Raw genomic sequence first — 15,960 nt, forward strand, 5'->3', positions numbered from 1 at the left:
TTTTCGTGCGGAAAAATCTGCGCGTGTTTTTTTGTGCGCAAGAAAGGCCGCAGCAAAATACGCAAGCCCAAATTAACCTTTGAAGCAGTTTTCCCGCAGAAGCAGTTCTTCTGCGGCAAAACCGCGGCAAATCTGCCCTGTGTGAACCCAGCCTAAGAGTCTGCACATATAATATATTAATAACGATGGTGACTACAGATACTTGTTGGCCAGAGCCATTTACCTGTTGATATTTGTCGGGATCATCAATATATCCCATAATTATACCAAGACTTTTAATCACAGCTTCTCGCACCATGTCGGCTTTGTCTTCCAGTAACATCTGTTGCAGCATTGACAGCACTAGGGAGCTTCGGATTTCTTTCTGGAAAAAAAAAAAAGAGCAGTATACATATTGGTTGTGCTACGCAAGCACCAGGCATTAATTATATGGACTTGCCTTTGTTTTAATAAACCCCAATGGTGTTAGGAAAGGTCTTCATTACTGCCGGGAAAGTGCGTAACTTGTGAACATGGGAAAATATAACTAGGCACGAGCATTTTTTACCCTCAACCTACTGTTTCTGTCTCCTTCCCTTGTAGGCTGGAAGCGCTTACTAGCAGCGTCCTCTCCACCTCGGCACCGGTTTGCAAGCTATTGAGTTTATAGCTTTTTTTTCTCCTACATGTGTGACGTGTTTAAAGCCCCGTTTTTATCATGTGCAGAGTCCTGAATTAATGCTTTAAAATAAATTTACAACCACAGCAAAAATGGATCTATTGAAACTCCGTCTACAGCTACAGTATATAGCAATTAAGTAGACACCGCAGAAGCCAAACACAACTTTTCTAATTTAAACCCCATTGCAAGATTGTTTTTCAGTTTAACATACATGCAAGAAAAGACAAAAAAAACAAAACATAAGACTGCCCCTAACAAAGGGTCCATAGCCTTTAAAAGAGGTTTGAATATCCATTTCAATAAGACCTTTAGCTCCCTTGAGTGCATTAAGAGCCCACACCCCACCCCCTTGAGTGCATTAGGAGCGCACACCCCACCCCCTTTAGTGCATTACGAGCGCACACCCCACCACCTTTAGTGCATTACGAGCGCACACCCCACCACCTTTAGTGCATTACGAGCGCACACCCAACCACCTTTAGTGCATTACGAGCGCACACCCCACCACCTTTAGTGCATTACGAGCGCACACCCCACCACCTTTAGTGCATTACGAGCGCACACCCAACCACCTTTAGTGCATTACGAGCGCACACCCAACCACCTTTAGTGCATTACGAGCGCACACCCAACCACCTTTAGTGCATTACGAGCGCACACCCAACCACCTTTAGTGCATTACGAGCGCACACCCAACCACCTTTAGTGCATTACGAGCGCACACCCAACCACCTTTAGTGCATTACGAGCGCACACCCAACCACCTTTAGTGCATTACGAGCGCACACCCAACCACCTTTAGTGCATTACGAGCGCACACCCAACCACCTTTAGTGCATTACGAGCGCACACCCAACCACCTTTAGTGCATTACGAGCGCACACCCAACCACCTTTAGTGCATTACGAGCGCACACCCAACCACCTTTAGTGTATTACGAGCGCACACCCAACCACCTTTAGTGTATTACGAGCGCACACCCAACCACCTTTAGTGTATTACGAGCGCACACCCAACCACCTTTAGTGTATTACGAGCGCACACCCAACCACCTTTAGTGTATTACGAGCGCACACCCAACCACCTTTAGTGTATTACGAGCGCACACCCAACCACCTTTAGTGTATTACGAGCGCACACCCAACCACCTTTAGTGTATTACGAGCGCACACCCAACCACCTTCAGTGCATTAGGAGCGCACAGCACACCCCCAACCACCTTCAGTGCATTAGGAGCACACACCCAACCACCTTCAGTGTATTAGGAGCGCACAGCACACACCCAACCACCTTCAGTGTATTAGGAGCGCACAGCACACACCCAACCACCTTCAGTGCATTAGGAGCGCACAGCACACCCCCAACCACCTTCAGTGTATTAGGAGCACACACCCAACAACCTTCAGTGTATTAGGAGCACACAGCACACCCCCAACCACCTTCAGTGTATTAGGAGCGCACAGCACACCCCCAACCACCTTCAGTGTATTAGAAGCACACACCCAACAACCTTCAGTGTATTAGGAGCACACAGCACACCCCCAACCACCTTCAGTGTATTAGGAGCGCACAGCACACCCCCAACCACCTTCAGTGCATTAGGAGAGCACAGCACACCCCCAACCACCTTCAGTGTATTAGGAGCACACACCCAACAACCTTAAGTGTATTAGGAGCACACAGCACACACCCAACCACCTTCAGTGTATTAGGAGCGCACAGCACACCCCCAACCACCTTCAGTGTATTAGGAGCGCACAGCACACCCCCAACCACCTTCAGTGTATTAGGAGCGCACAGCACACACCCAACCACCTTCAGTGTATTAGGAGCGCACAGCACACCCCCAACCACCTTCAGTGTATTAGGAGCGCACAGCACACACCCAACCACCTTCAGTGTATTAGGAGCGCACAGCAAACACCCAACCACCTTCAGTGCATTAGGAGCGCACAGCACACCCCCAACCACCTTCAGTGTATTAGGAGCACACACCCAACAACCTTCAGTGTATTAGGAGCACACAGCACACCCCCAACCACCTTCAGTGCATTAGGAGCGCACAGCACACCCCCAACCACCTTCAGTGTATTAGGAGCACACACCCAACAACCTTAAGTGTATTAGGAGCACACAGCACACACCCAACCACCTTCAGTGTATTAGGAGCGCACAGCACACCCCCAACCACCTTCAGTGTATTAGGAGCGCACAGCACACCCCCAACCACCTTCAGTGTATTAGGAGCGCACAGCACACACCCAACCACCTTCAGTGTATTAGGAGCGCACAGCACACCCCCAACCACCTTCAGTGTATTAGGAGCGCACAGCACACACCCAACCACCTTCAGTGTATTAGGAGCGCACAGCACACCCCCAACCACCTTCAGTGTATTAGGAGCACACACCCAACAACCTTCAGTGTATTAGGAGCACACAGCACACCCCCAACCACCTTCAGTGCATTAGGAGCGCACAGCACACCCCCAACCACCTTCAGTGTATTAGAAGCACACACCCAACAACCTTCAGTGTATTAGGAGCACACAGCACACCCCCAACCACCTTCAGTGTATTAGGAGCGCACAGCACACCCCCAACCACCTTCAGTGCATTAGGAGCGCACAGCACACCCCCAACCACCTTCAGTGTATTAGGAGCGCACAGCACACACCCAACCACCTTCAGTGTATTAGGAGCGCACAGCACACCCCCAACCACCTTCAGTGTATTAGGAGCGCACAGCACACACCCAACCACCTTCAGTGTATTAGGAGCGCACAGCACACCCCCAACCACCTTCAGTGTATTAGGAGCACACACCCAACAACCTTCAGTGTATTAGGAGCACACAGCACACCCCCAACCACCTTCAGTGTATTAGAAGCACACACCCAACAACCTTCAGTGTATTAGGAGCACACAGCACACCCCCAACCACCTTCAGTGTATTAGGAGCGCACAGCACACCCCCAACCACCTTCAGTGCATTAGGAGCGCACAGCACACCCCCAACCACCTTCAGTGTATTAGGAGCACACACCCAACAACCTTAAGTGTATTAGGAGCACACAGCACACACCCAACCACCTTCAGTGTATTAGGAGCGCACAGCACACCCCCAACCACCTTCAGTGTATTAGGAGCGCACAGCACACCCCCAACCACCTTCAGTGTATTAGGAGCACACAGCACACACCCAACCACCTTCAGTGTATTAGGAGCGCACAGCACACACCCAACCACCTTCAGTGTATTAGGAGCGCACAGCACACCCCCAACCACCTTCAGTGTATTAGGAGCGCACAGCACACCCCCAACCACCTTCAGTGTATTAGGAGCGCACAGCACACACCCAACCACCTTCAGTGTATTAGGAGCGCACAGCACACCCCCAACCACCTTCAGTGTATTAGGAGCGCACAGCACACCCCCAACCACCTTCAGTGTATTAGGAGCGCACAGCACACACCCAACCACCTTCAGTGTATTAGGAGCACACACCCAACAACCTTCAGTGTATTAGGAGCGCACAGCACACACCCAACCACCTTCAGTGCATTAGGAGCGCACAGCACACACCCAACCACCTTCAGTGTATTAGAAGCGCACAGCACACCCCCAACCACCTTCAGTGTATTAGGAGCACACACCCAACAACCTTAAGTGTATTAGGAGCACACAGCACACACCCAACCACCTTCAGTGTATTAGGAGCGCACAGCACACCCCCAACCACCTTCAGTGTATTAGGAGCGCACAGCACACCCCCAACCACCTTCAGTGTATTAGGAGCGCACAGCACACACCCAACCACCTTCAGTGTATTAGGAGCGCACAGCACACCCCCAACCACCTTCAGTGTATTAGGAGCGCACAGCACACACCCAACCACCTTCAGTGTATTAGGAGCGCACAGCACACCCCCAACCACCTTCAGTGTATTAGGAGCACACACCCAACAACCTTCAGTGTATTAGGAGCACACAGCACACCCCCAACCACCTTCAGTGCATTAGGAGCGCACAGCACACCCCCAACCACCTTCAGTGTATTAGAAGCACACACCCAACAACCTTCAGTGTATTAGGAGCACACAGCACACCCCCAACCACCTTCAGTGTATTAGGAGCGCACAGCACACCCCCAACCACCTTCAGTGCATTAGGAGCGCACAGCACACCCCCAACCACCTTCAGTGTATTAGGAGCACACACCCAACAACCTTAAGTGTATTAGGAGCACACAGCACACACCCAACCACCTTCAGTGTATTAGGAGCGCACAGCACACCCCCAACCACCTTCAGTGTATTAGGAGCGCACAGCACACCCCCAACCACCTTCAGTGTATTAGGAGCACACAGCACACACCCAACCACCTTCAGTGTATTAGGAGCGCACAGCACACCCCCAACCACCTTCAGTGTATTAGGAGCGCACAGCACACCCCCAACCACCTTCAGTGTATTAGGAGCGCACAGCACACACCCAACCACCTTCAGTGTATTAGGAGCGCACAGCACACCCCCAACCACCTTCAGTGTATTAGGAGCGCACAGCACACCCCCAACCACCTTCAGTGTATTAGGAGCGCACAGCACACACCCAACCACCTTCAGTGTATTAGGAGCACACACCCAACAACCTTCAGTGTATTAGGAGCGCACAGCACACACCCAACCACCTTCAGTGCATTAGGAGCGCACAGCACACACCCAACCACCTTCAGTGTATTAGAAGCGCACAGCACACACCCAACCACCTTCAGGCAACTTATCATTCAACAGTGAATGTAAACCAAAAAAAGGGGTCAAACTTGAATATAATGCTAACTAAAGCAGACACACTGCGGACAGTTCTGGTCGCCGATGCTCAGGAAAGATGTTACAGTGCTGGAGGGGGTTCAAAGACGGGCAACTAAACTAATACATGGAATGAAGGGACTGGAATACCCAGAGAGGCATCAAAACAGGGATTATTTACGCTAGAAAAAAAAGATGGCTAAGGGGTGATCAAATAACGATGTATAAATACATGAGGGGACGATACAAGGATCTCTCCCAGGATCTGTTTATACCCAGGACTGCAACAAGAGGACATGCGCTACGTCTAGAGGAAAGCAGCTTTCATCAACACAGGAGGGGGTTCTTTACTGTAAGAGCAGTAAGACTGTGGAACTCTAACTGAGGATGTGGTGATGGCAAAATCCATAGAGGAGTCTAAAATGGGACTTGATGTCTTTCTGGAGCGGAAGGATATTACAGGATATAAAACTTAGGTTAATTATTAATCTGGGTATACAGCAGATAGGAACTATTAGGGGTTGATCCAGGGATTAGTCTGATTGCCATTAGGGAGTCGGGAAGGAATTTTCCCCCCAAAAGGGCTAATTGGCTTCTGCTCTTGTTTTTTTTTGCCTTCCTCTGGATCAACAACACAGGAGGATAACAGGCTGGACTAGATGGACATGGTCTTCATTCGGCCTCTAAATAATGCAGTCACCATACAATAGTCAGATACTGGCTTTAAACCGTAATAGTGTTCCCTTTCATTGACCCTACAAGGCACTAGTGTCCCCTCTTGTGGCCTGCACAGTATTTGTATCTTTTGTGGCCCCACAAGGTACTGGTGTCAGCTCTTTGTGACTCCACAAGATACCATTCTACTGAAGTCTGGCCAGCAGCACAAGTTAAGGTACAGTTTCTGGGGACATATTTCCTCCCCCTACTGGCAGTACTACAGTGAGAACGACAGAGAGAAGACGGCCTCTCAACTCACGGATAGAAATGTCCGAACCAACAGGCTGCTGGCCAGATGTTTAGGGTAATGGGAGGGAGGCAAGTTGGCGGTTGGAAAGTGGACAGGGCTATTCAGCCCCAGTCCCCTCTGTCCCAGGGCCCTGTAGCAGTAACATAGTTCGTTAGGCGGAATGAAGACAATGTCCATCTAGTCCAGCCTGTCTATCCTCCTATATTAATGCAGAGGAAGTCAAAAAAAAAAAAAAAAAAAAACAAGAGCAGAAGCCAATTAGCTTTTTTTGGGGAAAAACTTCCTTCCCAACTCCCTAATGGCAATCAGACTAATCCCCAGATCAACTCCTAATAGTTCCTACCTGCCTGTAAACCCGGATTAACAATTAACCTAAGATTTATAACCTATAATATCCTTCCTCTCGAGAAAGACATCAAGTCCCCTTTTAAACTCCTCTATGGATTTTGCCATCACCACTTCCTCAGGCAGAGAGTTCCACAGTCTAACTGCTCTTACAGTAAAGAACCCTTTTCTATGTTAGTGATGAAACCTGCTTTCCTCTAGACATAGCGGATGCCCTCTTGTTACCGTTGTAGTCCTGGGTGTAAACAGATCAGTGGTGCGGTTAGCCCACATGGGTGTGAGGACTTAATACCACAGTTCTTTCTCCACAGCTGTCTGTTAAAGAAATTCAAAGACCACAAAATTGTGTCAACTAATTTTTGCAAGCAAATTGGGAATTTTATCACATATCAACTTTTATTAGCATTAAATGTATAGTTTAAAATAAGTGTCCAGTACTAAAATCGGGTGAAGTGCATATCTGGTTTTGAATTATGCAACTAGTAAGACAAAAATACATTGAGTTCTTAAAAAATTCCTAGACTACATAAGATCTCCACATAGTAAACAAATGTGTCAATTGCCACGAGCCCCTGAGTACACCCACCGCACCAGACCACCATACCTGTGTTTCACCACTGACTTTCTCTGGGTACTGTAACCATATAAATCCCTAACCAATAAAGTAAGGTCGCTTTCAGACCAGAACACTGGTGCTTTTATGCTACCGTATTATAGACCCAATACCCAAATGTTCTGCCGTTCATCAGAAGCGGAGCTGGACTATCATAAGTCAGGTTCTGATGAACCATGGGAGGGTTTAGTATTGTGTCTATGCAGGCACATTAGTCCTGTTTTAAACCAGCCAGGTCCAGATTTCTTTAGTTTCAAAGGTTTTTATTGTGTATTATATGCATACATATAAAAGGCCTATAACATTCTTAAGGGGTAAATAATGCACTACTTTGATAGATCGGACTTCTAGGGACGCGGCAATACCAAATATGTGTTTTTCTTTTAGGATTTAGATTTATTATAGATATGGCAATAGGAGGGGGATTTAAACTTATTACTTTCTTTTTAAACTGTGAAAAAGTCGTGAAAAAGAAAAAAACTGTTACAATTTAGTGTTGGCATAATCGTACTGGCCTGTAGAATTACTTTAATATTTTATATAACTCAGAGTGCAGTGAGAAATAAAAATAAACACACACCACAATTACAAATTTTGTTGATCTTGCCACTAGAAAAGCCATGTTCCTAAAAATTAGATAAATGAAGATTTAGAGTTCATCCTGCAAAAAAAAAAATAAAAAAAAAAGGCCTTCTAGGGCTCTGGCAATGGAAAAATAAAATACGGCTCTTGGAATGTGGCGACATAATGAAACCTTTAAGAAAAAAACAGTTTAAGTACAAAAAAAATCTGTATTAACTTGGTATCGCCAGGATCGTTTGACTCAGAGAATAATATCACATTATTTATTCTGCACGCTGAACGCCGTAAACCCAAAAGACATTTGGCAGAATTCCCCCCCCCTACAGATTTTTTTACAAAGTTATGCAATACATTATTTATACCCAAAAATGATGCCATTAAAAAGTACAACTTGTCCCGCAAAAAACAAGCCCTCATATGGCTGTCAACGGCAAAATGAAAAAGTTATGGCTCTTGAAACGCGACTGGAAAATTAGTTGAAATTAAATGATTGGCCCGTTGAAAAAACCTGCCCTGGTGGGTACGACAGGGGGTAAGAAACCCGCCACTCAAGGGTTAGGGGGCATATGACTTATACAAGTAAATAAACCAACTTTGCAAAAATAAATAAAGGCTTGGGCGATTTCTTAGAACCAATTTTTCATGGAAATGTGTAGAAGGGTTTTCCACAATCCTTCAACCACAACCTTTCTAATCCCTTAGTTTAACCCCTTAATGACATGGCCTATTTTGGCGTTGAGGACCAAGCGATTTTTGGTATTTTTCCATCTCCATTTTTCAAAAGCCATAACTTTTTTTCCGTGGACGCGGCCGTATAAGGGCTGTTTTTTTGCGTGGCGAACTGTAGTTTTTATCGGTGCCACTTTTGGGTACATTGACTATATTGTAAAACTTGTTTTTATGATAACGGAGAGAAAACGCATCAATTCTGACAGATTTTTTTTTTTACAGCGTTAATCATGCAGCATAAATGACACTTAATTTTTTCTGCTGGTCGGTACGATTACAACGATACCAAAATTCTTATTTTTTTTAGGTTTTTACACTTTTTTGCAATAAAAAATTTTGGGGAAATTTTTTTTCTCTATAGCTGCATTCAAAGTCCTGTAACTTTTATTTTTCTATGTACGGAGCTCTATAAGGGCTTATTTTTTGCGAGACGAGCTGTAGTTTTTGTTGGTTCTATTTTAGGGAATGTATGGCTTTTCTGATCACTTATTGCATTTTTTGGGAGGCAAAATGCTAAAAATTAGCATTTTGCCTCTATTTTTTTGTGTTTTTTGCCGTACAAAATTAATAGCGTGTGTAACTTTTTGTACGCGTCGTTACGGACGTGTCAATACCCAATATGTGGGGTTTTAATTTTTTACCTTTTTTATGCTAATATTAGAAAAAGCATAAAAAAGGGTTTTTTTAAACATTTTTTTACATTTTTCTCTCTTTTTTTTACACTATTTGAGTCCCTCTGAGGGACTTGCAGCACTGTGCCTATGATCGCTGTCATAAGGCATGGCAGAGCTACTGCTCTGCCATGCCTTATCGCTTATGCAGCGATCATAGGCATAGGCAATACAGGACGCCAGTGTCTGGCGTCCTGTTGCCATGGTGACAGGCCGGGCTCTCGCGATGACATCGCGAGTGCCGGCCGGAGACACAGAGGGAGTGCGCTCCCTCTGAACTCTTTCCCTGCCGCGATCTACTTAGATCGCGGCAGGGAAGGGGTTATCAGCGGGACGCCAGCTGTGACTGACAGACGGCTCCCGCTGCGGGATCATATGTGATCTCGCGCTATCCCTAGGACGCACCGGTACGTCCTGTTGCGGGAAGTACCAGGCTCCCAGGACGTACCGGTAAGTCCTGGAGCGGGAAGGGGTTAAAAAAGACATGTCTCTCCAGTAAAACATACTATGGTAGTGATGTGGGAAAACTTACAGGGAGGTAAGGTGCAAGATCTCCACACGATTCTGCCACAAGGAGTCTTCTTTCTGGGTATTTGTGATTTATCTGGAAGATGGCATCAAGAGGTCATTAGCACAGACTAGAAATACAGATGAAGAAAATTTTACGAAAAGTAGTCTGGTAGCCGGTCCAGAGGCTCGAGCGCACACAAAAAAAAAATCCTAACTAACTTTTCCTTTTCCTGCTTCTCTTATGGTCAAGACTGGATGTGATGTCTTTCACCATGAGGGAACTTAGAAGTGGCTCTACCACCCATTTCAATGGTAGTGAAGCTGTAATTCCCGCTTCCTGTGCTGACCTCACAGGGGTAGTCCGCATCAGTACTTTCATATTCCATTTGGAGAGCTAGTCTAATGGCCCTTTACACAGGCAACAGTCTGCTTAAACTGCACAAGAACAGACGTCACCGCAAAGGTCTTTATCACTCATGTAGAGCCTTTACACAGGCTTCAGCACTGGATCACTGGGCTCTCGCTGGCCTTTTAAGTGAAGCTCTGGGTGGGGAGCGTTTACACGGAACGAGAAGCCAGCGATCCAGCAATAGATTTTAAGCTGACTGAAAGTCCGCAATAACTTGTGAATGAATAGTGAGTCATTTCCATGCATTTGAACTGCACAATTATGGCTCCAATTCATTAATTTGAACAAACTGAGTGATAATTATGTGTAAATGGGCTACTAGAGTATTTTATTAAGATAGATACTATGAGATTAGTCATCGTGCGTACAGAAGGATAACCATGCTTTACAATACATATACTATGTATTGGATGAATAATCTATGCTTTTTGAAAGTCAGGGAAATCCATTTTGTGTGAATTACGGTAGTGAATACTTTTATTTCTCCAGACTTTTCCTCCTCCAATGTTTCTGACTGGAGTTTGCTGTAATTCTAGTTTAAGTAAATCACATGTGGAGTATTTGGCATTACAGGCATATTTCGGATCGCTCGAGTATTTGTTTTAGATAATAAAAGCTCAGTATTTTCATAGTGAACGTTAACAAAATTATTTAACCTCTCAAAAATTAAAGTTACAGAGGTGAGAAAAAACATAACTCACAGAAAAGAAAGCCAAATACACACCACCGTGCTAGGGGTTCATATATGCAGACTATGTTGGCTGCAGTCACCCTTCCCCTAATCTGGGTTGAGTTGAGTGGCTGCACATTAGTCGGCATTGAACACTTAGCTCCCCATATTGCAATCTGGCTTTCTGCATGATACCAGGGTCTATGGTGATTGAGCCTGCCCTATAGTTTATCAGGTGGTGCGTGTTTCTGGCTTCCTTTTCTGAGAGTTCTCATAAAAATTATATACAACGGCACAGATCTGACATGTACATCCCCCCATGGGCCGGCGGCACAGATCTGACATGTACATCCCCCCATGGGCCGGCGGCACAGATCTGACATGTACATCCCCCCAGGGGCCGGCAATGCAGTGGAATGTCCACAGCGTGAATTCTGTAACACATCAGCAGCAGGCGGTCTGTCTTAAAACATGAACCATTTGGTGCCAAATTGGATGCAGGTTTTAGTGTGTATTTTTGTGGGGAACTCTCCCTCTCCCCTCCCCTCATTAAGAAAAGAGGAATTCCGCAGCAGAAACCGTGATACAATTGACATGCTGCGGAATTAAACTCTGTACCGCATGTCGATTTCGCACAGTTTTTTTTTGAGGATTTTTAAGTGCCGTGGAATTTGTGCAGAGGGTTCTGAGTTAAATCCGCCCCGTCTGAACCCAACTTACAGGTACCAAACTAAAACACACAAACGTTCTTATTGTCAACATTGAGCGAAATCTTTACAAAAACACTCACAGTATTAACATCTGCAATACTAAGTCTGGTCAGGCAAACCAACATATCTACAACGAGCAAATCAACACTGCAGACAATGCCCCTCGCCCCAGTAGGTGGAGTCGGATACATACTTGTTCCCAACACTGTGGCAAAAGTTCTGCTTCAACTCGAGTTGGTCCAACGTGGCGAGCGAAAGCTACACATCCAGTTAAAATCATTTGCCTAAAGTAAAACAAGAACAGACAATGCAGTGCAGCCACATTCTGAAATACGCCACATCGCAGACCCAGTTTCAAGATTTTGTATGCATTAAAAGCCAATTTATCTTTATTGAGCAAAGTAGCAGATTAGATCTCCAAATCTTCCAAGATTCTATTTACATCTGGCGATCGCAAAAATGCAACAAAAATTACTAAAATGGAACCAGTAAAAGGAGGGGGAAAAAAGCTTGTAGTACAAGGAATACTGAGAATGAGCCCCTAAAATGAACTGTATAAACATAGCTGGGGTCACATTTACCATGATCAGGCATGTTGCTAGGCCATTTAAGAGATTGGTCCCCATGAGCTCATATTACTGATTCATCCTAAGCAAAGGTCATCAATATCTGAGTTTTGACACTCCCGGCCCCCCCACAATCAGCTGTTTGGAAGGACTGCAGCGCTCGGGCCAGCACTGAGGCCTCTTCACTGACCTGTGAAGTCACCTCAACTGGTCACATGGCCTTCCTGCAGCTCAGTCCCATTAAAGTGAGTGGGACTGAGTACAAACAATACCAGGTACAGCCACTGAACACTTTAAGGCGCTATCTCCAGTCTACAAGGAAGTAGTCATGCCTCTTGCCCCTCCAATACAGCAGATTGTCCGGGGTGACAGAAGTCGGCTCCCCACTGATGAGATTGATATTGATCTATCTTTAGGACAAATTAGCAGAGTCCCAGAAAACCCTGGTAATTTATAATTTGCAAAAATCTAAGCTGCTTTTTTCTCTTGAGGGTGACGGCACAAAACATTCTCTGCATACAAATACACATAAATCAAAGCATCTAATAGACATTTCTTTCAACCTTTTTTTTAATAGGCTAAAATTAGAAGGGAAAGGTAATTGACTCCATTTGTCCAGTGGACATATTAGCGCAGATTTATAAAACTGCCTAAACAAAAAAAAAACCACCACTTAGTTGCCCCTAGCAGTCAACCACAGCTCAACTTTCATTCTTCACTCTGCTCTGGAATATTGAAAGCTAAGCTGTGATTGGCTGCCATGGGCAAGACAGTTTTTCTTTTAGACCATTAAATAAATCTGTCCCATAGTTCATACCATACTTGCTCAACAGTTAACCCTTTGCAATTCAATTTTGGATTCAGGGTTTCCTAGGAGTTTCTCTTTTTATGCCATTATACAATGGCGCCATCTACTGGCTAGAGCCAGTACTGCAGTGTGTGACATGACAGAGCCCCCCCCCCTTCCCCTACAACAGAGCGTCCAGTAATATACAGTAAGAAAACCCTGCTTGACATCTTCCGACATTGGAGCTGTACAGCCTTTAATGTCTGAAGGTGTCAGATAGTGGATTGGAAAGGGTTAAGACTGTTTTAAACAGAAAAACGTTAAAAAAAAATAAATCAAACAAGCAAAAGTTAACGCTAATAGTTGAGTAAATGCAGCCATAGACTGGACAATTTACTTTCAGATTATTATATGCAGGCATGAAACTCATCGTTGGCTCGTTCAGTAATCGTTCGGTTTAAACACCCATCACTCAGGCGTTGTCAATCGCTTACACAGCCAATGTGAACGAGCAAACGATGTATCTGCCAGTATAAACAGACTGCTCGAGTGAACGAGCGACTCAGATATCGTTCGCACAGTCAGACGATAAACCGTTTGGCATCAACAGACCCTTACATGAGGGATCAAGCGGATTGGACATACTAGATACGTTTTAGGCTTCGGCGATAAAAAGGTAACTCTGGTCTCATTCTTTGAACCGACTGCCTTGCAGAGAGGAGCGGCAGAAAGGCCCCGGGGGCGGCCATGAAGCAGACCATACCTTTGCTCATCATCTGGACGCTTTATTAAATTAAAAAGAATATGCAGGAGCTGGTCCCTCTCTTTAGGCTCTGGATGGAGGCAAGCGGTGCACAGTATCAATGGAATTAACTCCTGTTCATCAAGGGAAAAAGCACAAGTATGAATACAACCATCAACATACACAGACTGCCAATGTAAACAGGCTTAATATACAGAGATTTAATAGAAACAAAGGCACTTTACAATAAGGGATGTGTGGAGAACCCTTGTGGCTTTTTGGAGGTACAAAGATTGTTAAAGATGGAGTCAAATTCACCATAAATCCAGATTATTTCTACTTATAGCCATTACCAGGAGTAGATCCTGAGAAGTGAGGCATAAAGGAAAGACTTGAGAAAATACATGTGAGTGCGGAGTGTGAACACAGCCCAATAGTCTGGGGGTATTATAGAGAGGAGGGGGGATTCAAGCAAAGGCTGGATGGGAAACAGATGGGAGCAAAGTTAGAACACAGGAACAAAAAATACAAAAATGGTAGGCTACGGGAAACTGCTCATGGAGCCACAGGCTAAGAGAACGTGACCTCTTACTACATTACGGCTGATGAGACTCGGAAATTATCTAGATTTGGTGACTTAGTTGATCAGCTACACATGTATGTTTCAGGAACAAGAAAACAAAAATGTGGGAAAAAATGATTTTCCAGAGATCTGGACGGAGAAAGGGATCACACGTAAAAACAAAAACACAACTTTCTGAACAGGTCTGGCCCTCTGACAGGTTTGTATACATGTCTTTATTAGACTGTCAAGTAATAAGCAGTTACATGCACTTTTTATAAAAGTCTCTAATTGTCTGGACAATAGTTCCGTTTCTTTAGTCTAACAAATGCTATCCCACAAATTGGAATATTCCCATTCTACAACGAAGAATCAGAGTCCTCTGTGTCTTTTACCGATTATAGAGAGAAGTTAGGCAGGAACAGAGAGGAAGCAATTAAAAAGGAAACTTCGCAAATCAACCTCCTGTCAAAGATAAGAAGTCACTAGTCTGGGGCAAGTAACCCCATCATTATCCTAGACCATCAGGTAAACTACACCAGCCTCCCTTACTTCCCTCAACCACCAGTGAAGTTGGCAATCACCCTAAACTGCTGGAAAAGCTTACCTTAACCCTGTGTCTACCCTAGGCCAACATGGGGAGAAAAAAAAAAGGTAAAGTGTAGAGTCTCTAGAGCTGTCTAATTACCTTCATTTTAAAAATCATATTTCATGTCTCAAATTGCTTGGAATCTTTTTATTTATTTATTTATTTTTTAATAGTTTATTGTCTTCTAAACTTGTGTGCACCTTTAGGCCTCCTTCACACGGGCGACAAAGTCGCGTTGCTATAATGCTACAAATCACATGTATGTGAAGCCCATGCTTTCCTACAGGTTCCTTCACACATGCAATGTTTTGTAGCATGCAACAACCCAACACAAAAATATCGCGGGTCCAGCGATATGACAGCGACTCACGATGTTTTGTAGCCCATATTTCTCTATGAAGCCTTCCTCTCTGTTGCATTGCATGAAAACGCAATTTTCATGCTGTGTGATACAACTTTGACAGTAGGAAATCCTACTGCCAAAGGCAAATCTAAGCCCTGGCTGCAGAAAATAAAAACCTATACATCACCTTAGAAGCGCTCTCCGATGCCACTGCAGCTTCTCCCCGGGTCCCAGCACGGTTTCTCTTCATCTTCTGGCCAGGATTAAAAAAGCCCCGCCTCCTGAAAGCACTGTCTGTGATTGGCTGATGCTTAGCCAATCACAGCCAGTGCTTGATGAATGGCTGTTATTGAACCAATCACAGCCATTAATCGAGCACTAGCTGTGATTGGCTAGGAGTCAGCAAATCTAAGCCAGTTCTTCCATCAGCCGGGGATTTTTCGATCCCTGGCCAGAAGATGAAGAGAAGCAGTGACGGGACATCACTGTTCAAGGACTGCATACATGGGACAAGATGCACACTGGACGGCATTATCAATCATGAAGCACATTCTAAATGGGGATGGTACAGATTGGATTAAAAAAAATAAAATATACCTACAAAACTTTCAAATAACCAGTAATTAAACAAGTCCCTGGTCCCCAAGGGACAATACAGTTAGAAAACAGGCACACACACTCACTTAGGAGCAACAGAG

At 45.0% G+C, this 15,960-nt stretch overlaps 1 protein-coding gene across 5 annotated transcripts in view; it reads right to left on the reverse strand.

Moving 5' to 3' along the window:
- The window catches only part of RELCH (RAB11 binding and LisH domain, coiled-coil and HEAT repeat containing), a 216,282-nt gene that overhangs the window by 91,095 nt on the left and 109,227 nt on the right, over positions 1 to 15,960 (reverse strand). For all 5 annotated transcript variants that reach the window (XR_010786694.1, XM_066579173.1, XM_066579175.1 and 2 more), the window contains 4 exons: positions 13,790 to 13,902; positions 11,867 to 11,957; positions 9,907 to 9,978; positions 224 to 364 (listed from right to left, as the gene is read on the reverse strand). Coding sequence is in view for 4 of the 5 variants with exons in the window: in XM_066579173.1 (XP_066435270.1) it covers positions 224 to 364; positions 9,907 to 9,978; positions 11,867 to 11,957; positions 13,790 to 13,902 (417 nt within the window). In the remaining variant the exon portion in view is untranslated. The remainder of the gene's footprint in view (positions 1 to 223; positions 365 to 9,906; positions 9,979 to 11,866; positions 11,958 to 13,789; positions 13,903 to 15,960) is intronic.

This window comes from Eleutherodactylus coqui, chromosome 9 (genome assembly GCF_035609145.1).
Source record: "Eleutherodactylus coqui strain aEleCoq1 chromosome 9, aEleCoq1.hap1, whole genome shotgun sequence".
NCBI classification, from domain to species: domain Eukaryota; kingdom Metazoa; phylum Chordata; class Amphibia; order Anura; family Eleutherodactylidae; genus Eleutherodactylus; species Eleutherodactylus coqui.